This window comes from Hemitrygon akajei, chromosome 27, assembly GCF_048418815.1.
Source record: "Hemitrygon akajei chromosome 27, sHemAka1.3, whole genome shotgun sequence".
Lineage (NCBI taxonomy): Eukaryota > Metazoa > Chordata > Chondrichthyes > Myliobatiformes > Dasyatidae > Hemitrygon > Hemitrygon akajei.
Window position 1 is genome coordinate 25987273 of NC_133150.1, and position 25293 is coordinate 26012565.

At 37.4% G+C, this 25293-nt stretch overlaps 1 protein-coding gene across 1 annotated transcript in view; it reads left to right on the forward strand.

The window, feature by feature from the left end:
* LOC140717189 (copine-8-like) overlaps window positions 1-22890 on the forward strand; it is a 659086-nt gene extending 636196 nt beyond the window's left edge. Inside the window, exons 20-22 of the mRNA XM_073030487.1 lie at window positions 5645-5702; window positions 8074-8147; window positions 10687-22890. Coding sequence (XP_072886588.1) covers window positions 5645-5702; window positions 8074-8147; window positions 10687-10875 — 321 coding nt within the window. The 3' untranslated portion in view covers window positions 10876-22890. The remainder of the gene's footprint in view (window positions 1-5644; window positions 5703-8073; window positions 8148-10686) is intronic.
* Window positions 22891-25293: the final 2403 nt, after the last annotated feature.

Sequence of the window (25293 nt, forward strand, 5' to 3'; positions counted from 1 at the left end):
TGACCTGTTACTTTACATTCTGTGCAATTTGGCAGTGCAGACCAAGTCAATAGGGATATTTAAAGCAGAGATTGATAGGTTCTTGATTAGTAAGAACATCAAAGGTTACAGGGAGAAGGCAGTTTATGGTCATATGGTTATTTTAACAATCGACTTAAAAAGTACAGATGTGGATTAGCAGCAGCTGTAGACCATTCTGTCTTTGAGAATGCTTTTCTACTTCACAAGATCATTGATAGAGTTCATAGAGAGATGAAGCACAGAAACAAGCCTTTCACCTCACTCAGTCCATGCTGATCATCACTAATTCTTCATCAATCCCATTTTTTTAAATATTTGGTGATCAGGTTGTAACCTTGACTCTACAGTCCCATGTACTCACCTGCAATCTTTAATCTCTTTGTTAATTAAGAATCTATTCACTTCAGTCTTTAAAACATTCACCCTTTGAGAAAGAAAATTTAAAACTCTTTATTGTGAGAGAAACTGTTTTGCTTCTTTGTGTCCTAAATGGGCAGCCACTTACTTTTAAATAATGACTCATAGTCCTAGGTTGTTCCACAAGATAAAGTATTTTTCTTTCAAATCCACCCTGTCAAGACCTCTCAGATCATATATGATTCAATCAAGTCCCCTCTAACACTTCTACACTCCTGTGGATGCAAAACATTTCCACATATGGCATTAACCTTTCCAGATGTTAGTCTCATAAACCTTCTCTGATCTTTCTGCTGCTACTCTATTAACATTATTTTCATTCGACAAAAAGATCAATGCTGTGCATAATACTCCAAATGTGATCTCACCAATGTCCAATATAAAAGAAGCACAACCTTACTATTTCTGTACTTAGTTCCTTTACCAAGAAACAATGTTAACTTTCCTAATAATATATTGTATCTATAAATTGATTAGTTATGGGTATTGAGATAAAATACCAGATCCCTCTACATCTCAGAGTTCTGCCATCTCTCAGCATTTAGGTAGAATGCTTCACAGCTAACTTTTGTATCTATCTTTGTACCTTCATCTAATATATCTTGCAAATGCTGAGTTGCCAGCACTGATACCTGTTACATCCTGGTAAGCAGATAAAGACACATTTATGCTTACTCCCAGTTTACTGTTAGCCAATTATTCCTGCATCCATACCAAGTTAGCTTCTCCAACATAAGCTTTTATTTTCTCCAGTTATCTTCAATGTGGTACCTTCGTGTATTTTCTTTTCCTAAACTAGTTGTACAGATTTCATGGATGTTGCCTAGTCTTTTGTGTGCCAAAATATACAAGGAGCACAAATCTATTGAAATCCAAGCCTTTTGACATATTCCTCAAAGAAATAGCAACAATACATTCTTAAGCTTTGAAAATATTGAGTATAGTTGTATGCTTCTCAGTGAATTATTGGTTGTTAATGCTTGAACTCTAACAACTGCACTCCAGTTAAACATCTGATTCACAATAGGTTATAAATTTGTCTTTTTTAAGACAGCTTGTGACTATTTATTCTGATTCATAGTGGCACAGAACTGATACTTTCTCTACTGTATAAGTTCCTTCTCATTCGCTACAATAAATTTCAATGCATAATTTAGTTTTAATTAGTGCTTCATATCTATAGTCATTTTTGAAATTCTAAACAGGTTATTGATCCTTGCTACTTTACAAAAAATAGACACTGAAAAGAACTTTGATCTTGGCAATGGTTGTTAAGATAAATAGGCAATAAAATAGAAGGTCCATATAAGCATCTATTATAAATGGATTAAATTTCTCCAATTAGAGGTATAGTCTTGCTTTGTCATGCAGTAAATATAGGACAGTACTGATTTATGCAACACTTAGCTTACAAAACAAAGCAACTCTTAGAATTGTATTTTAATGATATTCTTAGGGACAGGATCTTCCTATGTGTATCTAATAGTTAATTAACAACCAGGTACGTGCAAGCTATCTTGAAAGATTCAATAACTTCAGTAACCTCCCCTGAGCTTTCAATTTATTGATATTTATCAACTTTAATTGCCCATCCATAATTGCCCTTGAAGCTAATGCTTGCAAGGCCAATAAACAGAGTCAACCACATTGGTGGGGTCTGGAGTTACATATAAGCCAGACAAGGTAAACATGGCATTTTCTTTCCCCTAATGACAAGATTTTAATTCCACATGCCAATTGTTAACATTATTAAAGTTTTATGTTCAGCTTAATTTCCACCTCACTGTTTGAATTTAAAGTCCTTGTCTGTCATGGAGAGATGTGAATTTGAATTGTTGGTCTTAGATTGTAAGACCATAAGACATAGGACCAAAATTAGGTTACTTGGCCGATTAGGTCTGCTCTACCAATCTATTATGGGTGATTTATTATCCTTCTCCACCCTATTCCCCTGCCATCTTCTTATAACCTTTGACCCCCCTTACTAATCAAGAACCTATCAGCTTCTGTTTTAAGTATACGCAGTGACCTGGCCTCCAGTCATTTGTAGCAATGAATTCCACCCTCTGGCTAAACAAATTCCTCCTCATCTCTGTTCTAAAGGCATGCCCTTATATTTTGAGGCTACATCCTCTGGTCCCAGACTCCCCCACTATTGGAAATAGTTCTCTTCATGCTCACTCTATCTAGGACTTTAAATATTTGGTAGGTATCAATGAGATTATTTCCTCTCCCCCCCCCCCCCGCCCTTCTTTTTTTTAAACACTAGTGATTATAGGTCAAGAGCTATCAATAACTCCTCACATGTTAACCCTTTAAGTAGAGTGACATTTGCAATTTTACAGTCCTTCAGATGAAGGTTATGAAAGGTTCAAAAAACTAGGTGATGATAGAGATCTAGAAAATTATAAGGCTAGCAGGAAGGAGCTGAAGAAAGAAATTAGGAGAGCCAGAAGTGACCATGAGAAAGCCTTGGCGAACAGGATTAAGGAAAACCCCAAGGCATTCCACAACTATTTGAAGAGCAAGAGGATAAAATGTGAGAGGGTAGGACCAATCAAGTGGGACAGTGGAAAAGTGTGTATGGAACCGGAGGAGATGGCAGAGGTACTTAATGAATACTTTGCTTCAGTATCCACTACAGAAATGGATCTTAGCAGTTGTAGGGATGACTTACAGCAGACTGAAAAGTATTAGATATTAAGGAAGAGGATGTGATGGAGCTTTTGGAAAGCATCAAGTTGAATAAGTCACTGGGACCAGACAGGATGTACCCCAGGCTACTGTGGAATGTGAGGGAGGAGATTGCTGAGCCTCTGGTGATGATCTTTGCATCATCAATGAGGACGGGAGATATTCCGGAGGATTGGAGGGTTGTGGATGTTGTTCCCTTATTCAAGAAAGGGAGTAGGGATAGCCCAGGAAATTATAGACCAGTGAGTCCTACTTCAGTGGTTGGTAAGCTGATGGAGAAGATCCTGAGAGGCAGGATTTATGAACATTTGGAGAGGCATAATATGATTAGTAACAGTCAGCATGGCTTTGTTAAAGGCAGGTCCTGCCTTATGAGCCTGATTGAATTTTTTGAGGATGTGACTAAACACATTGATGAGGGTAAAGCAGTAGACGTAGTGTATATGGATTTTAGCAAGGCATTTGACAAGGTACCCCATGCAAGGCTTATTGAGAAAGTAAGGAGGCATGGGATCCAAGGGGACATTGCTTTGTGGATCCAGAACGGGCAAGCTCACAGAAGCAATGAGTGGTTGTAGATGAGTCATATTCTGCATGGAGGTCGGTCACCAGTGGAATGCCGCAGGGATCTATTCTGGGACCCTTACTCTTTGCGATTTTTATAAATGACCTGAATGAGGAAGTGGAGGGATGGGTTAGTAAATTTGCTGATGACGTAAAGGTTGGGGATGTTGTGGATAGTGTGGATAGTGTCAGAGGTTACAGAGGGACATTGATAGGATGCAAACCTGGGCTGAGAAGTGGTAGATGGAATTCAGCCCAGATAATTGTGAGGTGGTTCATTTTGGTAGGTCAAATATGATGGCAGAATATAGCATTAATGGCAAGACTCTTGGAGGATCAGAGGGATCTTGGGGTCCGAGTCCTTAGGACACTCAGCACTGCTATGCAGGTTGACTCTGTGGTTAAGAAGGCATATGGATCATTGGCCTTTGTCAATCATGGGATTGAGTTTAAGAGCCAAGAGGTAATGTTGCAGCTATATAGGACCCTGGTCAGACCCCACTTGGAGTACTGTACTCAGTTCTGGTCACCTCACTACAGGAAGGACATGGAACCCATAGAAAAGGTGCAGAGGAGGTTTACAAGGCTGTTGCCTGGATTGGGGAGCATGCCTTATGAGAACAGGTTGAGTGTGAACTTAGCCTTTTCTCCTTGGAGCGACGGAGGTTAAAAGGTGACCTGATAGAGGTGTACAAGATGATGAGAGGCATTGATCGTGTGGGTAGTCAGAGGCTTTATCCCAAGGCTGAACTGGCTAGCACAAGAGGGCATAATTTTAAGGTGCTTGGAAATAGATACAGAGGAGATGTAAGGGGCAAGTTTGAGTGGTGAGTAAGCTGCCGGTGACAGTGGTGGAGGCGGAAGCGATAGGGTCTTTTAACAGACTCCTGGATGGATACAGGGAGCTTAGAAAAATAGAGGGCTATGGGTAAGCCTAGGTAGTTCTAAGGTAGGGACATGTTCAGCACAGGACCTGTATTGTGCTGTAGGTTTTCTATGTTTCTATGAATGTGTTACTAGCCTATTAACATAACCACTGCGTCACTACCCTGTCCAATCATATGTTGTTACTCTCAAGTAAGTTAGGAGGAAGGCTAGCTCTCAGAAATAAAACTAGGGTGCCTGTCTTCTGAATGTCTGACTCTGAAGTCTGAAACAATACCCAGAACTGGAATATATATCCAGAATTGTATGTTTTATTAGAGCATACATTAGCTTGCACTTACTTATTATTGCTTAATTTACAAAATCAATTAACATTATATATATAATGAACAACTAACACAGACTTTCAAAATTCGTTACAATTGCTCAGCCATACACATAGTTTATGAATGGGTAACAGAAAAAGTCTGATTATTTCTTGGCAGTCAACAATTTAATTTACACGTACTGGTGTAATCAAAGCAGTTACCTTGTATAATTTAAGCGACTGGACCTTCCCACTGAAATTAAACTGACATTTTATGAACTTCTGCAGCACTCTTTATGTATGCTGATTTGAAATAAAGTCAAGATCTGTGATGACAGATACACGTGAAACAGCAGCATACAAAGGATATTGGAAAGTATAATCTGTGCTTCATGGGTCTAGAAATCTCATCACATAGTACATGAGTGTCAGTAGATATTCAGGAACTGGTACTATGTGCAATTAAATTGGGATGCGTCAATCATCTACTTAGTCTGTTCTGGGTTGCAGTGTGGTTAATGTGTCCTAAGACTTTCATGGTACTTTTCACAATTTCAAAATCGAGTCTTTTCCAAAGTTGCTATATACCTACCCACTGCAAATAATTGTCTTCTGCACAACAATTTCAGCTACCACTTCTAAAGGTTCTACTAAAGGCAGTCATTAAAGAGGACACTGTCACATTAATTCTTCAGACCTAAATTGATTCCATTAGCCAAGTCCTCAATCTGTTGTATTATTTTTCTCCTTATATAGGCTGCTAAACTTCCTATGTCCATTATAATTGTTGGTGTTGGACAGGCAGAATTTGATGGTGAGTAAAATTCACATACTTTTATTAAGAAGTGTCTATAAAGTTTAACTAAAGAGAAAGCTGAAGTGTGAATTTGTATGGAATTTAATATCAAGCACCTTGCTCATTAACAATATGAATGAAATTTCTGGAGCCTTGGAAAAATACTGTTGCTAAACGCACAGTAGCTGATTCTATTGAGCATTCATTTCCTTTTCTTAATTAAATGAAGTTCTTTTTCTCAGCAATTAAAGTACACGTGATATTTACTCCATAATGTGAACATCTTGATAAAAATATTGAGTGCTGTACTTTTAATCTAATCTTAATAACGTTTTGCAACAAAATGCATCTCAGCAATGTATCTTAACAGTTTGTCTAACTATTCCATGTAAGCAATTATCACATATGATAATTGTTTATGATAAATCTTCAAGCTATTTAATGATTTCTGTGGAACTGAACTATATAGATCAGTATATTTCTTATACTTTAAACCTCAAATTTCCAAAAGTAATTAATCTCAGTATTGTATATTAGAGTAGGAATAGTTGGGATAATTTCACCATTGACTGAGATCACCACAATCTGTATCCTAAATTCATACACCATTAATTGAGATGGCATTGCATTGCTTATATTTTGTGATACACACCTCACAATTCTATGACCTGAAAATCTATTTCCTTTCTCCTCTCTTGAATGCCCTGAAGTAATAAAAGTCCAATCAGTTAGGAAGCAGTTTTAACATTCATTCAATGTATATATATCTGGATGATAAAAGATGGACATGGACTTAAGATTCCATTAATTCTCACATCAAATCTCAAAGTAATGCATAAATCATGCCATTGAACTGCCAGCCACCTAATCAATTGTTCCTGGGTTTTTTTTGGTAAAGAATTGTATAATTTTGGATTAAAGAGAAATATAACGCAAAGCTGTTGGTGCAGTGATAGGGAAGTAATGTCATTTGCGCACTGACATGTAATTCCACTTCAATCTCACAATGAAATGCAGGTGCTCACACTTAGGCTGGTAATGTAAAAAGTAACAAGGTTTAGTACGATTTCTCAGCAAACGGTCAAAGACTCCAACCTTAAAGCAGAGCTGAAACTGTGCTCAGAATTCTGAAGGCTCAAAAATAAAGAGTAGCTAAAGCCATGTGTCGGTAACATGCAGATGTCAAGCAAAGTATGATCCTGCACTAATTATGCCCTTCTTTCATTAGAGATGTGTGTGTGTGGATGAAAGATAAAATCTATGCTGCAAACCAGCATTTTTAATTCCAATATATTTTTCTCTCCCTTTTTTAAATGGAACATGGAAGTTTTACACTTTTTTAATTTATCTTCAGTAATAGGCAAAATTTTATTCTACAATTATGACCACCTTAAGCTCACCTAATAAGATAATAAAGTTCTGTATTGAAGTGCAAAAACACCTCATACTATATTCTCTACAGTTAGTGCAAACCTAACCTAGACATTAATCTTATTCCATGTAAAGTCAGTAGTTAACTCAATCACCTGTCAGAAAACTCAAAACTAGTTATTATCAGGCTTATTTCACATTACAAATTAACTTGCCCTTTTACATCTCTCTTTCACTGACACCAAAATTCCCATGCTGCATCTAGCACCCATGTTATTCCATGCATCCCATGAACCAAGACCCATTGAAGGTCATGGTTAGATTAAGGAACTCATCAGCGAAATGGAGGAGCATAAAACCATAAGATATAGGAGCAGGATTAAGTCATTCGGTCCATTGAGTCCGCTCTGCCATTCCATCATGATTAATTTATTATTCCTCTCAACCCCATTCTTCTGCCTTCTCCCCATAACCTTTGATGCCCTGATTAATCAAGAACCTATCAGTCTCTGCATTAAATAGACTCGATGATTTGACCTACACAGCTATCTATAGCAAAGAATTCCACAGATTCACCATTCTCTGACTAAAGAAAGGTTTGCTCTTCTCTGTTCTAAATGGATGTCCCTCTAATCTAAGGCTGCTCCCTCTGGTCCTAGACTCACCCACTAAAGGAAAACCCTCTTTTTCCAAATGTGATCAAGCCAAATATGCCGAATGTTTGGCAGAATAACCATGTTTTAAGCTGATGAGTGCAGTTGGTTGGTAATCTGACCATTGGTAGATCCATGAGACGTTTCATGTCCATAGCAGAAAGTGATTTCAACAAACCTAATTTCAGTTAAATCAACCTCCACAGCATTTTCTGCTCGCTTGCTAACAGGTAAAATTAAGTGTGCTGCCAAAACAGCCAGTGCACCTGAACCACATGATATTGTGAGCCAAAAGAGAATCATGTAACAGCAGATAGTTTCTGCAACTTACATTTGCTGCAAAATTTGTTATTCATTGTTTACAGCTATGGTGGAATTGGATGGAGATGATATCAGAATATCTTCACGGGGGAAACTCGCAGAGAGAGATATTGTACAGGTATGTGTTCGGATGAAGAATCGGCCTGGTGTATGTGACTCGTGCAAACTCATTGAAGCTTGCAAAATTTTTATGATGGTTGTCAGGGTGGTTGCGTACCCTGGTTGAGCAGTATGATACCAGGGATACAGTGCCAGCACAAATGGGGGCCAGTTTGAAATTGCATTGAGGAGAAGGGAGTGTAGTTTTAGAAACCCATATGCTGTGGAAGCATAGTCATTAATTCAAAAGGGAAACTGATAGCTTTCTGAATATTAAAGAAATTAAAGGATATGTACATACAGCTGAGAAATAATGCTGAGTTAGAAGATAAGTCATAGGCTTAATGAATGGCAGGGCATGTTGGAAATGCCAGACTGCCTACTCTCACTCCAAATTCTTAAGTAACATAAGCAACACACAAAAAATGCTGGAGCAACTCACCAGGTCAGACAGCATCCATAGAAGCACCCAAAGAAGGGTCTCGGCCCGAAACGTCGACTGTTTATTCATTTCCATGGGTCCTGAAGTAGGGTCTCAGCCCAAAACTTTGACTGTTTATTCATTTCTATGGATGCTGCCTGACCTGCTAGGTTCCACCAGCATTTTGGGTGTGCCGCTCTGAATTTCCAGCATTTGTAAAATATATAATGTTCTTAAGTAGCATGTTCTTCAAAGTTCAAATTTTGAAAAATACTTAAGATCAGCAGAGTTAGATGTACGTTAAAAAAGATAGTTCCAAAATCCATCGGGTATCATGGCCTTTGCATGCCACATTGAGGCTGAAAGTTGCTGAAGACTCTTTTGGTATGTTCTGGAATATTCGAGTACCCTGTAAACTCAAGATTTTTATTCCCTGTAAGAGCTGACAACAGTCTATCAGAGGGCAAGACACATAACAAGAGTAGCAGGTTATCCCCTTCACCAATTAGAATTAAAAATTGAGAAACATCAAAAAAGAGGACCGTATATGAGAGCGATTTTAAAATTTGATCAGGCACAGGAAGAAGATTAACGAGAGGAAAAATAATTGACTTTAATAAAGAAATACAATGAAAAGATAAAGAAAGAAAATCTTATAATTCCAAAATGGCAATTTAAAAAATCTATATCAAATTCAAGAAATGAGTCATCAGAATTTTAATTATTCATTTACGGCACTGAGCTTGATTGGCAGTCATTAACAATTATCACATTATTAAAAGGTTACTTGCAAGGCTGGGGGAAATTACTGAGAGCGTGCAGCAACTTTATAAAACTCTCAGGCAGGTTAAAAGTGAGTGTTGTTCTCAGAAGCAGCGAGTGACACAAATTATAATCACCCAGCAGTTTGTGGTGATTGGCATTTCCTGGGGCTTCTCCCCGCATCACAAATTACTGGCTTGTTTGCACAGATACTGGTCGGATGTATCTGAATTTCTGAATTTGTAAAGCAGTGTAGCACTTTTCCTTCTATTGAAGTGGATAAAATACACAAGACCTGAAACAAGATTTAAATCGCTTTTAAACAGAATACAAATATTTCAAAGGAAAGAACCACAGTCGAAAGCATGGCAGAGATTTACAGCACAGATGGAGGCCCTTTATCCTATTATGTAGAATAAAGCAATCAGAAAAGTATCCTTTGCAACTTGGCTAAGCCAGGTGAAATATCAGGCAGGGCTGAATAGGTTCTCTGAAGGAATTTAAATGTGGAATGACATGCATAAAATGTCTTTAATATTATAGGACTTGGGAAGAAGATAAGTATGCATATATTCTCATGTTATTGGATGGGGTATGCCTTTACTTATACCGTCTTGGAGACAACCCTGGGAATAAGTACGGTTAAATAATTTCTCAGTTACAGAACAATTTCCCAGTAAGGTCATGTGCAATGTGTCCCATGCTATAATCATTTAAAAAAATGGTTTAGAATCTGAGAGTGTTGCAGTTTCCCCTCGCTGTAAGCTCTGTAGCCTTAAGGTCATCTCACATGTATATAACATATTATATTAGTAATATGTAGCCCAATTAATGCTTGCCTCTTTCAACTTCACTGCCTTGGCAGAATGGTTGGCTTACCAACTGAGCAACCATCCACTGTTCTTCCCAATAAAGTCAATATGAGCAAATAAAACTCAGATGGATTTTGCAATGGGTGTTTGTGGGGTGGGGGGGAAGTGGTGGTGATAAGTCACCTGGCAAACTTTAAAAAAAAAAACACCCTGAGGATAAATTTGAAATAATACAATGGGAAAATTGTGATCTAATCCAAGAAATCTATATGGATGATCCAGAGAAAAAAAAATCTAGATATGTTCTGGTGCTTTGGGATACTGTGATGTTGGCAAAGTTGAAAGTTATATCAAGTAATAATGCTGTATGAACCATCAATTTAATTCAAGGCAGCGCTGACATACCGGTAATTCAAACTCTTAAATTTGTGCCGTTTTGCATTATTCACATAGTTGGTCATTTCATTATTGTCTGCACTACCTGCTGAGAATAATTTTGTTTAATTGGAAGTAATGTTTCTTCCCCAAAAGGCTGTGTTATTAAATATCTTTTTTCCTTTCAGTTTGTGCCGTTTCGAGATTACATTGACCGCACAGGAAATCACGTGCTTAGCATGGCACGACTGGCTAAGGACGTTCTAGCTGAGATCCCAGACCAATTTATCTCCTACATGAAAACTCGAGGCATCAAGCCCAATCCTGCACCACCACCATACACACCTACTGGCCTTGGTCTTCATACACAGATCTGACAGACCCCATTTCCAGGATACTTAGACTTGCCAAGAGTGGCTTGTGATGTTTAATATGTTGGCTACTCTTCTGCTGTAGTCAGATGCCACGAAAAGAAAACCTCTTGCGATATTTCATGTACTCAATTGTATGATTTGTTCTACAAATGCAGTAAGTGTTGAATGACTGAGGTTAACCAAAATAAAGGACCCGTTCTATAGTCACTGAGGAAGACTGAGTAATAAAGAAAGTTGCAAGGCACTCTGGATTTGGTTGTAAAGACTTGTACTGGATTTTCAGAAATGAAGGTTTATAAATCCACTCAAGGCGTGAAGCCAACTAATGGATGTGAAATATAGTGAGTAAAAAAATGCAGAAAAAAATTGAGGATTTGCAAGTGGTTTACTTACTGAATATTTTAATGACATAGATACTGTTTGAAAATTGTCTGTTTTGTCTTTTGAAGTTTACGAATTGATTCTTTCTACAATCTAACTGGTTTATATAATACCGAAGCTCTTTTAGCCAATTGTTTGGAAAATCAATGGGAACTTGTCATGCGTCATTGTTTGCCGCATCTACTGTTGCTTTTGTTTTGCAGATCGCGTGATTTGTTTGGAAGCTCCTTTAGACCAAATCAGTTCGATTTTAAAGCTGTTATGTATGGCTTACTGTGAATTCTGTGATCTGAGTGGAGCCAATTCATAAAATGTGGCAGATGTGAGAATGAAGATGATAATTAGAAAGAACAGAAAAGCAGTCTTTTCCACAAAGGGCAGAGCTTTCAACTTCCCTGGTGAGGAGGAGAGATAGGAGAAAACAATTATGAATTGGCCACCTGCTGATTTTCCAGGAAAACTGGGACTAATGCAAAGCTGGCAGCTGTCCATTTTACACTCCTTGCCAAGGTTCACAGTTCTGCCCCAAAGTATTTAACTTTTCGTTTTGGTCCCAATTGATCATGGTCAAGTCTTTTTCTTCTAAATCAGCAACTTTATTGTAATGGTGAGTTCTAGGCCAAGTACATTAATTCCAGCTCTCCATTGTGGTCCTCATTTTTTACATTTAAATTATATCATTATATAATAGAGACAATCAATGATTGGATTATGACAAATGTTTTGTATGTAGACTTACTTCAAAGCACAATATGAGAAATATAGTAGCATTAATACACCACCATGGCTGGTGTTGAGACAGTAGAGATTTATAATCACATTTCATATTATTTGCATGAATTCTGCTCGGTTGCTTTTAAGATGTGTTGGTGCCTTGGGCATTTTGGATCCTTTTTGCATCTCACTATCAGACTTCTACATGATATTCTCCCTGAAATTCCATAGGTTCATGAGCAGCAGTGATGGCTACACAATTCAACTTTGAACCAATTTGTAATCGACTTTTTTGCAGGATATGAATGGTAATAATTTCATCTCTAGTGCTCCTAATGTCCTGGTCTTTGAAGTGTCAAAGAAAAGCTATTTTCCATATTGTTTCCTAAATTAGATCCTCTATGCTCTAGAATGACTTGCTGTGGAGAGTCACTGCACACCATCACTACACATCACTTAGTGTCACTTCATGTACATACAATCAGTCTATGCATATAACAGTTACTTGTATTTTGCATTTGCACATTGTATTTTGTAGAACTGTTTTTGTATTTATATTTGTTGTGTTTTTATTATGTTCTTAATAATTACTATGTTTATTATGCTGCATTGGATCCAGAGTGACAATCATTTCATTTTCCTTTACATTTGTACACTGATGAATGACAAAAAACAATCTTGAATCTTAATAACAATGTCTGACTTGCTTAATGTAAATCAACACTTAACATACAACAAAATAACTTAAATTTTCCAATCTTTAACAATACATAAATAACAAGTTTTTACCTTGTACATCAAAACTTTTAATGAGAAGTGTCACAATGAAAGAAATTTCAATGCAAGGTATTGCTGGTCTATTGTAGCTTGAAAAATTGCTGAGTAGAACGTTGTCCTGAAAAACATTATTCATTTACAGAGAGCTTCCTTTATCAAGTCTCTCTAGAGCATAAGGTTTACAGTACTGATCAATCTCATCACGTCTTTCCTACAACTGGCAGTTAGATTCAGCAAAATTCTCACAATTGATCCTTTTTTCCTATTATTCATTCACGACTCATAAATATTTCTGGCAAAATCAGCATTTATTTCCTATCTCTGATGCTCTTTGATCTGAGTTACTCATGAAGCTATTGCCAAGAGCCAACTGCTTTGATGTAGATCTGGAGCCATGCAGGCCAGAGTAAGGGAAATTTCTGATCTGAAATTGAGGTTCCTTTTTTACTATAAATCAGCAGTTTTATGGCCACCATTATTAGTATTATCTTTTATTCAAGATTCTTATCCAACAGCTTAAAAGTCCTTGGCTGCTTTGGTGGATTTCAGATGCCTCTGGCATACCAGCACATTAAGAGAAAACTACCGTAATCTATCAAATCCAATGCTAGAAGCAGTTCCCAAGCTGCAATTTTAGTGGTTGATTTTGGAAGAGAAGATAAGAACAAATAGGTTCTATACCCAATCAGTGCTAAATCCATTGGTGTTATTTCCTAAATTGATAGAATATTGAAAACTATAGATTAATGGTAAAAGTTTCATGAATTATTATATTCATCTACATCAATCAGTATTTTAATTCAAGGCTCCATGAGCAATTCACCCTGGCTTTCCAGCCAGAGTGAATGAGACCTACAGCTGGTAGACAACGGTGGGATATCTGTTAGATCAGTCCTTTATGGACCGGAAGCAGCTGGAGTACTCTAATGTTTGGTTCCATGAATAGTCACAGTTTTCTCTTATCTTCCTACAGATGCAGTTGGACCTACTAAATATTTCCAGCATTTTCTGTTCTGTTTAAATTTTATCCTGCATTTCTTTCCTTTTTTATTACAGGCTGATGTTCCCCCTTATTCCAGGCCAAAGGTTGCCCCACTTGCTAGAGTAGATATCATCTAATAAATAGCCATGAATATAGAAGCAGGTAGTTCATAATCTCATATTATACTTTCTCAGCCCAAGTGAAAAATTTCCTCCAACTGGCAAAAAATCATCTAAAATTCATGTCAGCATTTATGAATAAACCTTGAAACAACGGAGATGAAATACCTCTGTAGCTGATCTGTAATTAATAATACCTCTTAGGCAGTACTTTTCTCTCAGAATCAGAAATCTAACAAATATTAATGCATAGGCCCTTTTTATTCTATTAGCCATATTTCTGGAATGTACTGATTAAGGCACTAAGCTGTTTGCTTTGAACATACTGTTTCAAGTATTATATTCATACCTGTGTGAAGAAAATTTATGTTTGTAATTATTCACCAAAATATGAATATTAATAGAATTTAGCAGAAAAGGAGGCCATTTGTCTCAGTGTTTCCATGCCTGCTTTCTTTCCATTCCATCGTGCATCTCATCTCTCTGCATGAATCTTCAATGAAAGGCATGCCAAAAATATTGACATTCATGGCCATTTGGATGTGGTTGAACATTCTTAAATCCCTACCTAATCTACATATGTTAATCTGAGTAATTAACCGAGCTTGTCATTTCAGTGGTAATGTTTGGGTTTCAGTTATAAGGAATATTCTTTATTACCACATATGATGTGAATTATCTTAACAAATCAAATGTTAAAAATCTCAAGACTTCAATCATTGATGATATGAAAACCAAAGTCAGATGTGTTACTATATGCTCTTGTTCTGAGAACTGATGAAAGAACAATGATAGGAACAGTATCACATGATAAAAATATTGTTTCCATAAATGACATTAAACAGCAATGAATTTTATTTCTAATTGTAAAAGTTATGCTTTCAAAATGATAATTTCATAAAAGAGGAGCAACTTATGTGAACAGGAATATGACAACAATGTTATTGATGATATTGAGCCACTCAGTAAGAGACATCATCAAATAAAATGGTCCTTTCTGCAAGCCCTGTCAGATGACTAATTGAACATGCTTTACAAACTGGAATTTTGGGTTTTCTGGACATGGATTACAGGGGTTAAAAAAAGTCCTGTCCTTATTTTTTTGATGATTCTCTATTAAGCTGTTTCCTAAAGGCCACTAAGTGTGAAGGGATGTTGATTTTTAAAGGGCAGACCTGAACTTCAACTCGTTTTTCACTAAAGCATAATTTCTCTTTCCCATGGTATCTATTACAATGGCAATCATATTTACAACAAATGCAATTTTTGAGCGGTGTGAAAAGGGTCTTGGTTTGCAGCATTTTGAGTGTAGTTATTAGTGAATCAGACCCATGCTTCATCATTACCAATTGTACATGACAATCCAACTCTGAATTCAGCTTATACGTACATTGATTTATCTGCAATGAAGATACAGCAAATAAAAGCTTGGTTTATCCATGTACCCAAAATTGGGGCAAATTCAGTGGAGTGGGGCTTCCAGGCACCACTGAGAGGCACTCCAGATCCCAGTCAATCCCATGCACACAGAGCTACCAAAATATTTTTTTGTGAATGAAAACCGTGATCAGCTATTGTACAGAGTTGTCGTAGCTTTGTAGCATTTTCTAGCACCATAGCAACACCTGACAGTAGTGGTAGACAAGCATTCATCATTGCTCTGGAACAAATGATCGCCATATCATTTTCTTCCTCAATTGCAGAGAGATGGTGAAAGATCTGGACTTAGTGTTTAGATCAGAATGATCATCAAACTTTATTGATATAAGCTTGATATAAACTTGATATAAGCATTTTGTTTCTTTTTCTGATAAATGGAGAGAATTTGTGGAAAAAAAAGCCAGTAATGGCCTGCTTGGAATACGTTTCATATCTAAGTCTGTAATGTTGGCCCAGACTAGCAAAAAAGTAGTTTTCCAAAGCATTTCACAGTCTAGAAGTGTATATAATTTAGGCGAGGTTGTTGATGGCTATTAGAAAGGGTAGGTTTCATCTCTGCAATCTGGAAGAGACTAACCTTAAGATGAAAATAAATCATGTCAGGTATGAATTTGTCCTCTGCCAAATGTCCTAAATGATTTTGATGGAATGACATGTGAAGAAGGAAGTATAACAGCTACGCCTCACTACCCTGTGCATTTAGCAACAAATGGCCAAGGACAGCTTTCTGCATATGTCCCCTGCCTAGCTTCTAGTCTTGTCTCTGTCTGTATTTATCATTTTCTCTTGCATCTCAAAAGAGCTGGAAATAGGCTGGTTTCTGGAGCAGAGTGATGAGACTGAGTAAGTGACCATCTCCAATTGTTGTAGCTCTGTGTGCTGATGAAAGATGAATTCTGTGTTCCTGGCTTCTCATAGATACTGCTTTCCATTTCAAAGCTTACGCCTAGACCACAGTAGCTGAATCTGATTCCGGTACTTGTTTTACTCAGCATGGGGCATCTGAATGTCAGCCATGTAAAAGTGCTTGGAAGTTTAGGCCTGTTCTTCAGAATTCAGCATCCCAACAATTACAAATGAACTTAACATGCTACATCTTTCATTTCTACATCCCCACAACTCTCCAAACATTGTGCTGAAATCTCAAAATGACATTATTGAAGACATGATGTATGATTACTTACTGCCTGTTTGTCTGCTGGCATTTGGAGCACCAATGAAGGTCCTCCATCTCTGGTGGTGTTCAGGGCTTCCGTCATCATGTTAGTAGCTTCCTATTGGTTTTCACTGCTGTCAGTCATGCAAGTCCCAAGTGGAAACTCAAGAATACTATCACAATCAGATGTAGAAGGACTCTTCATTGCTGTTTCCATTACAATTTTGTTTTACTAGTCAGGGTTGTTACCCCTCAGCTGAACCTCCAAATCTGGAGGACTGTTTTACCACTCTTAGTCTGGCCTCTACCCTTTGACCTGTTTGGCATGGGTGATCCCACAAGAGCCAAAGCACAAGGCCCTGACTCCAGTCAACATGGCTCCCTGGGTCATTGAGGCATGCAAATCTCCAAACCATGACAAGATTGTGGACCACTTGGAGGAATATATGATTAATGTACCATTCAATCCTCTGTTTTATCACTTCCCTCTTTATGCATGATTATTATCCTGAATCAGAAGCACACATAAATGGACCATGTGCAGGCAGAAGAGACTAGATTAGTATTACTTAGCATCCTTTTAGCAAAAGGGCTAGTTCCTCTGCTGTATGTTCTACATGACAATTTTTCCCTTTCCATTCATTGTGGAATTGTAAAAGTATGTGGGGGTGGAAAAAGTGGGGAGGAGAGAATGATGAGTCAAAGGAATAGCACATTTTGATTAGTATATTAATAGGGACTTAAGCTGACATTAATCATCATCATCATTATGCGCCCCGTCGTATGACGTGGGCGATTACGGTCTTCCATTTGTCTTTAATCTGAGATGTTCTAATAAGCTCTTCAAAACTTTTGCCTGTCCATCCCTTGATGTAATTCATGGATGGCATGCGCTGTCGACCACATGACACTCAAATACTTTAAAAAATGATGAATCCAGCATTGAATTAAAGTCAGAAGAACAAAAATAGAACATTTTTTTCTTGATTGTAAGGATATTTCATTCTGGTTCAGCATGAGGAATGAAGAATTTATGAATTATGAATCCACACCAATTTTTAAAAACTTCTACTTCATGGATCTTGCTAGTAAAGGTGTGTTTTACAGGTTACGTTTCTTTAGAATTGAAATGAATGCTAGCAAGGAAATAGAGTGTGACATCAAAGTGCTATGTACATTTATTTTCAAAGTATGTATACACTTTACAACCTTGAGATTCATCTCCTTACCTTGACAAATATCCAGAGATGTCTGAATCTGATCCAGTACCCCAGGCATATGTGAGGAGAAGCAGTGCACACATGTATCATACAGACACATACAAACATACATGCCCATTTGCAGCTAATCACATATTAGAAGACACACACACTAAGCAACTGCACACAAGCATATGAAAGTGAAAAATGGCAGACTGATTAGAGCCTGTAGACCCTAGTAGAAACAGGGTTAAGTCATTTTGTCTATTCTGATGAAGACCCTCAAATCTGAATCATTAACTCTGTTTCTAGCATTTTCTCTTTTATATGCATTCTCTCTCCCCTTCTACCTCCTCTCTTTCTCTCTCATTTACAAATATATATATATATATATATATATAAATACACACACACTCTGTAGACTATATATACTATACATCCAATATTAAATTATACATAAAATGAAAGCCTGTATGGTGGAATAAATAAAGTGGGAATTGCTATAATTTAGACCATTTATCATTTTTCTCAGTGTACATTGTAATTCAACCTTCACTCCAATAAGATTCTTTCAATACCAATTTCTAAACAGTTAATGAAACAAAAGCCTGGAGCTGGCCAACTACAAATGCATTAATGAAGCTTTGCCATTTACAGAGAATAACTCCCCATCAAATAATGGATAACCTGAGCAGTGAATGCCAGGGCTCGCTTATGGGACTTCAATTATGTGTAGGAGTATTTTGCATTGGTTCCAACTCTAAATGGAAAAAAACATGACGCATCTGCTCCATTTTATTTTTTCTGTAACCTTTTATTCATTTTAGTAACAAAAGAAACATACACAATGATAATGACTCCATCAATATTCAGAGTCTGAAGCAGGTTTCAATCTGCATTTCTTCCCCTTTTGTCTGTCATATACATGTAAGATATGCTGATCATAGTATTTAGAAAAAATCATTAAGTCTTAAATATTATTAGGCAATCCCAGAATTAATCAGCAGACCCAGTGGTTAGTATTTTGGATTGGATCATTTTTGTATTAAAACTGATTATGTTTTTCTGAAATCTATTCTTCTGATTCCTTTTATAATCTTTATCATAATTAAATGTTGGTCTTTCAGATTACAGATCATTATTTACCATGACACTTCCTAAAGGCAAAATAAACACAGAACTAAATCAAAGCTTCATGCAAAAAAAGATCACGGATACATACAAATGACTTTGAAATTGGTAACTTTAACCTAATTTTGTTCACAGCTATAAACTGCATAAGCATTGCTTTTTACAACTGCTAATGAAGATCGGAATCTAATCAGTGGATTTTACTTGTTTTCATCTATCTAAATGGGTTTTCACTTGAAAGATCTCCCGTATTGAACCCTCAAGATGAAAGTACATTCACAATGTTAAAACTCTTGTGCCGTTTTCCATTCTATAGAACTGTCCTAATTTGCAGGTTCAAAGCAAACATCTCATCTGGAGATGTTTTGCTATTTTGTTTTGCAATTACTGTGGCATATAACACAAGGAACAGCACTACATCTACCACTTATGCATTTGTGTTCTTTTGGACTCAACCAATTACAGAAAATAAGCACATTTTCATTTTTTCTTGAAACTTTCGGAGAATTATTCCATGCCATACCAAACTATTATTCTGCCTAGTCCCATCGACCTGACCTGGACCATAGCCCTCCCATCCATGTACTTATCCAGACTTCTTTTAAATGTTGCAATTGAATCTGTATCCACCATTTCAACGCTTAGTTAATTTGCATTAACACCTAAATTGTCTTTCATTCTCTTCTACTTTTCAACCTCTCACAAAGTTTTTCCTTCTCCAGTTTTTCTGCATCTTAAATAATATTAATCTCAAACTATTCCTAGTTCTGATGAAATATCAATGATTTGAATATTAATTCTGTTCCTCTTTCCACAGATGCTGGCAGACTTGCTGAATTTGCTTTCCTTTTTTATTACAGAGACGTGGCGTTTAGATTAATTTGCTTTTCTATTATTGCAGCTTTAAATTGAATATCCAATGGCATTGTGAAACCTCAACAATACACTATCCAACTATTCGGAAATTCCAATAGTTAGGCATCTAGCTCACCGGGGATTGTTTCACTACCCACTCATTAGGGCCGTGGTTAACGCTCGTCCTATTGACTCATCTGGGTGCCTGCTGCTGGTGTAGATTTGATGAAATCCAATCAAAAGTTGCTATAGATAGAGGAGGGGATGAATGACCTACTCCTGGTCTTAAGGCCCTTTCACCATTTTGTTGACCCTGTGTGTTCCTGTTCTCCTTCTAATATAGCAATGTCCCACTTCCCATATTTCCCTAACACTCTGGGCCTCCAAATCCTGTGCTCCCTATCCACTCACCCATGCCCCAGTTATAAACATTCCTTTTCAACTCCTCAGAGCCCCAGTTCACTGGAAAACTTATCGTACAGCAGTGAATTAAAAGAGTGATGAGATAGGAATAGAAATACATCCAAATAATTTAAAACATCTTCAAAACATTCCAAAACATTTAAAACATTCCAAAGTCAGAAAATAGTATTGAATAGGCAGAGGCTTGAAAATAATTTACAGTGCTGGGGGAAATCTCAGGAGCATTGGACTGAATAGATTGTTTGAGAAGGTGCCAGTATGGTTTCAGTAGATCAAATGGCCTCTTGTGGGTCATAAAGATTTCATTGATTCCATGAAAGTAAGTTACCATTTTTAGATTCAAATTATGTAAATAGGCCACAATGTGTCCAACACTAACTTGTAAATGTTTTAAATAATAGATGTATTCATCCAAAACTGGAGGGGTCAATGAGAAGCTAGTGTGGAGTTAAACTCTTTATTTAAACATTGGTTTTATTGTCTTCAGGATCATTGAATTTCAGAAGCAGAATTAAATCTGCCTTATTATAACTTGCAAATCCAGTATGCAAAACAGTAGAGTCATAGGGAAGTACAGCACAGAAACAGGCCCATCAAGACCACAGCAAGACATTTAAACTACCTACGCCTATCAACCTACTCTGGGACCATAGCCCTCCATATCACTACCATCCATGTACCTATCCAAACTTCCCTTAAATGCTGAAATCTACGTCACATGCACCACTTGTTCTGGCAGCTCATTCCACAATCTCACGACCCTCTGAGTGAAGAAGTTTCCCCTCATGTTCCCCTTAAGCCTTTCACCTTTCACCCTTAACACATGGATGAACTCAGCAGGTCGGGCAGCATCCGTTGAAAGGAGCAGTCAACGTTTCGAGACCCTTCATCTCGGCCCAAAACATTGACTGCTCCTTTCAATGGATGCTGCCCAACCTGCTGAGTTCATCCAGCTTGTTTGTGTGTGTTGATTTGACCACAGCATCTGCAGTGTACTTTGTGTTTACCCTTAACACATGACCTCTGGGTATAGTCCCACCCAATCTCATTGGAAAAAAACCTGCTTGATTTACCCTATCTATACCCCTCATAATTTTGTATACCTCCATCAAATCTGCTCTCAATCTTTTATGTGAAGATTCTTCTAGGTGAATTTGTACTCCTAAATCTTTGAAGCAGACACAAGGGATCAACAAACTGGTGAAAGTATCTTAAGAACAGGAATAAGTCATTTATCCCCTCCCTTAACTTTTGATTAGATTCCATCAAATCTACATCAACAACATTTTATTATTCTTCCTCCTTAAGTCCTATGTAACCGAGTGTTGAAGGTTCCACTTGTCTGGGTACTCACAACCATTTTAGGTTGAAAAGTCCAAGCGTTTTTACTAATCCTTCTGTGGGAAGTGCTCTGTGATTTCATTTCTGAATGCTCTTACTCAAATTTTAACACCAGCGGCCCAGAAGGACCATTCTCATCAAAGCTGGCATGATTACAGTGTAATGATTGACAAGAAACTATCAGCACTCTGGCAGTGTACCAACGGTAGCCATGTCCTGTCTTCCTGGGCAAAAGCAGGGGAATTGTTTACTGAAGTTGTTCACATTCTATGGATGTGTTTTCACTCCTGATCTCACCACCTAACAATCCTTGTAATCGCTGGAGAACAGATTCGGGGTTTCTTTGACACCTTGTCAAGAGATTTGGGGTTCCTTTGAATCCTCGCATGCACTAGAGAACAAATTTGAGGTTTCGTTGACACCTTGCCGGTGCCTTGGAACCTCCTGTTCATTGTGGATGCATCAACAGAGTCTGTGCTCTCATTAGTACAACTAAAAGAATTGTCTTTTGTTTAATTTATCAAAACGCATGGATGGGCTGGAATATTCCATCATTGAAAATAATGTCATATACATACTGACAATATGTCATGTACACCCTGAAAGACTTGAATGTTTATTGCAGTTTCCATAACAGTGTACATTATTATAACATTTTAAAAGATAGCCTGATTCTCTTAATACAGGATTTTAAGAAGTGTGCAGAAAGACACCACATTTGACACAACCTATGAGCTTGAAACAAATGTCCCCATTTTAACCCTTTTTTTTTACATTTCTCATGTCCTCCAAGGGTCAATGCTTCCAAAAATCTGTATATCAGTATTGATGTAAAGTTGTACTGTGCATTTTGTCAATGGACCTGCCTAAGATAAATTAACGATTAATTAGGCATTGCATAAATGTACTGGATTCAAGCCTGTACACTTATTGTGTGTGACTATAGACATCACAGTCCATTGTAAATTCTTTAGACTCACATGTCTGCTTAACATGTCTGGTAAAAGGAAAGTAAAAGATCCTATGGAGCAATGGAAAATAATCATATTTTAACACTATAAACAGAATCCTAACAGTGTTAATTAGAAATGAGGAACCTGTGCTGTTTTACCAAAAGAGGGACAAAACTGATGTTCCTTTGGGACATTTTCTTTCAGTTTTACCAGTGTATTTAGTGTGGCTGTGAAATCTTAACAAGGTAAAAATGACTCAAGTAATTCCTGCGACCTATTGTACAATTTTGTTGTACTGTCATTATTGATCAACAGTTTGCATGCCAGTGCCGAAATGACAGCAAGTTTTTAACAGGTCATGTGATTATGTGCTCAACAACTTGATTCACAAAGCTTGCAGCCTTTTATGATGAGGGGGTATTTATATCCAAAAGCATGGGTGATATCATCTCTTTTCCTTTCTCTATCTCTCTTTGCATGACAACTTTTTAAAACCAAACACTGTACTGCAATATTGTGTGTTACGTTGGATGTGAAGCAGTTTGTATTGTGCAAGATTGCCTTAAGATATTAAAATACTTATTTTACAAAAAAAACTTAAGTGTAAAATCAGTAAGTGATTGCCAAAGAGTTTTGTTGGGATGTCATTTATTTATGAGAGCTGAAATCAGACAACTTAAAGAGCACAGAATGGCCTTTTCAGTCCATTGAATCCATGTGGGCCATCAAATGCACATCTATGCTAATCCAATTCGTCTTCTCAATGCCTATCAACTCCACCTGATTCCTCTGCTATCTATCTACACTGAGACCATTTCCAGTAGCCAATTAACCCAACAACTTACAGATCATTTGCTTATTGGAAGAAACTGGAGCACCCGTGTAGTTACAGGAAGAAATTCTGCACAGACGGTATCCAAGATCAGTATTACAGCCAGGTCACTGGAACTGGATGATGGGAAGGTGAACCATGGTTCTACCTTCTTTGTTAAAAGATTTTAATATTAATATGGAACAAAAGTCTGCTTTCCATTTTTGCTCCAAGGACAACACTGGTACTCTGACAGTGACATCATAGAGTCATAGAAAAGTACAGCAGAGAAACGGGCCCTTCAGCCCTTCTAGTTTGTGCTGGACCATTTAAACTGCCTACCCTCATCAACCTGCACCAGGACCATAGTCCTCCATACCCCAACCATCCATCTACCTATTCAAACTTCTCTTAAAGGTTGAAATCGAGCTTGCACGCACCACTTGATCTGACAACTCATTCCACACTTTCATGATCCTCTGAGTGAAGAAGTTTCCCTTCATGTTCGCCTTAAACTTTTCATCTTTCACCCTGAACCCATGACCTCTGTTTCTAGTCCCACCCAACCTCAGTGGAAAAAGCCTGTTCGTATTTAGTCTATCTATACCCCTCATTATTTTATATGAAGCCCCACTGGTTTCCTTGGCTGCATTTGTCCCGCCAAACCCGTGAAATTAAGACAGCCCTCCCACCCCAAACCCTTGTTTGTGTGGATGCTGAGTAATTTGCTACCCTGTTACAACTCAGTGCCAAGAAGTAACAGACAACACACTGCATACGATTAAAGGAAGTATATTTATGAATCTTAACTAAAGGGTAAGTAAAGAAAAGAAAGAAAAAAAACAAAATGGCCCATTATAATTAAACAGTCAAATGTGCAGAAGTTGGAACTCAACTCTTCCCAAAACTTATGTTCACCGATCCTCAGTCAGTCTCAGCACCTGGCTCCACTGAATCACGGTCCCGCACCGGGTTGAATCCTACGACAGGTTCTCTCCAGCGTCTTCCCCCTACATCTCCCGCCGAACAAAAGACCCAGCTCACATTGCAAAGCACCCGTTATCTCTAACCATAACCCAAACACTGCTTCTACTGAAAGACCATTACATTAGCAGTGAGATCTTCTACATTCCAAGGAATAAAATCCCGACCTATTCGATCTCTCCATACCACTCAAGTTCTGCAGAACTGACATCAATTTGCACAGAATGTGGAATTTATTGATTCAATACGGAATAACACAATGAGTGTGAATAACACACACACAAAGTGCTGGAGGAACTCAGCAGGTCAGGCAGTATCTGTAGAGAGGAATAAAAAACTGCCGTTCAGGCAGAGACCCTTCATCAGGGTTTCAACCTGAGCGTCATTGTTTTATTACCCTCCACTGATGCTGCCTCCTGTATCCCTCCGACATTTTGTGTGTGTTGCTCTGGATTTCCAGCATCTGCAGAATTTCTTGTGTTTACTCACCAGCTAGATCACCACCACTTTCTTTTTTTTTTGTAATTTATTTTTTACTGAAGTTCATCATCAAACAAACATTTCCATAAGATGTATTTCAGACATTGTACATATATATCATATAATCATATATATCACAAATCTCCACAAAGTATCTAAGGTATACACTTATAGAAAAGAGTGGAAAGTAAAAACAAGCAAAAGGAAAGAACTATGTACAAGTAAGGAGTGATCTTCTTTTTACAACAGATTCATTGATTTGTGAGAATAAAATCAGGCCTATGAGGCATTATGTAGTTAAACCATTTTTCCCAGTATGAATCAAATTGTTCCAGCTTATGATTAACAGATGCTGTTATCTTCTCCATTTTGTAAATGTCCATTGGAATTTCCATCCATGTATTTAAAGTTGGGCTCTCCTGTGATAACCATTTCCTAGTAAGAGTCTTTTTACCAGCCACCAACAGTATATTCATTAAATATTTATCTCTTTTCAACCATTCTTGAGGTATTTATCCAAAATATTTGGTCTTACTTTCTAAGGGTATTTCATATTTAAAGATGTCTTGTAGGGCATTGTGTATCCCCCTCCAATAGTTTTTGATAACAGAGCAGTCCCAAAAATATGATAATGATTTGCATTTTGATTTCCACAATTTCTCACCACCACTTTCA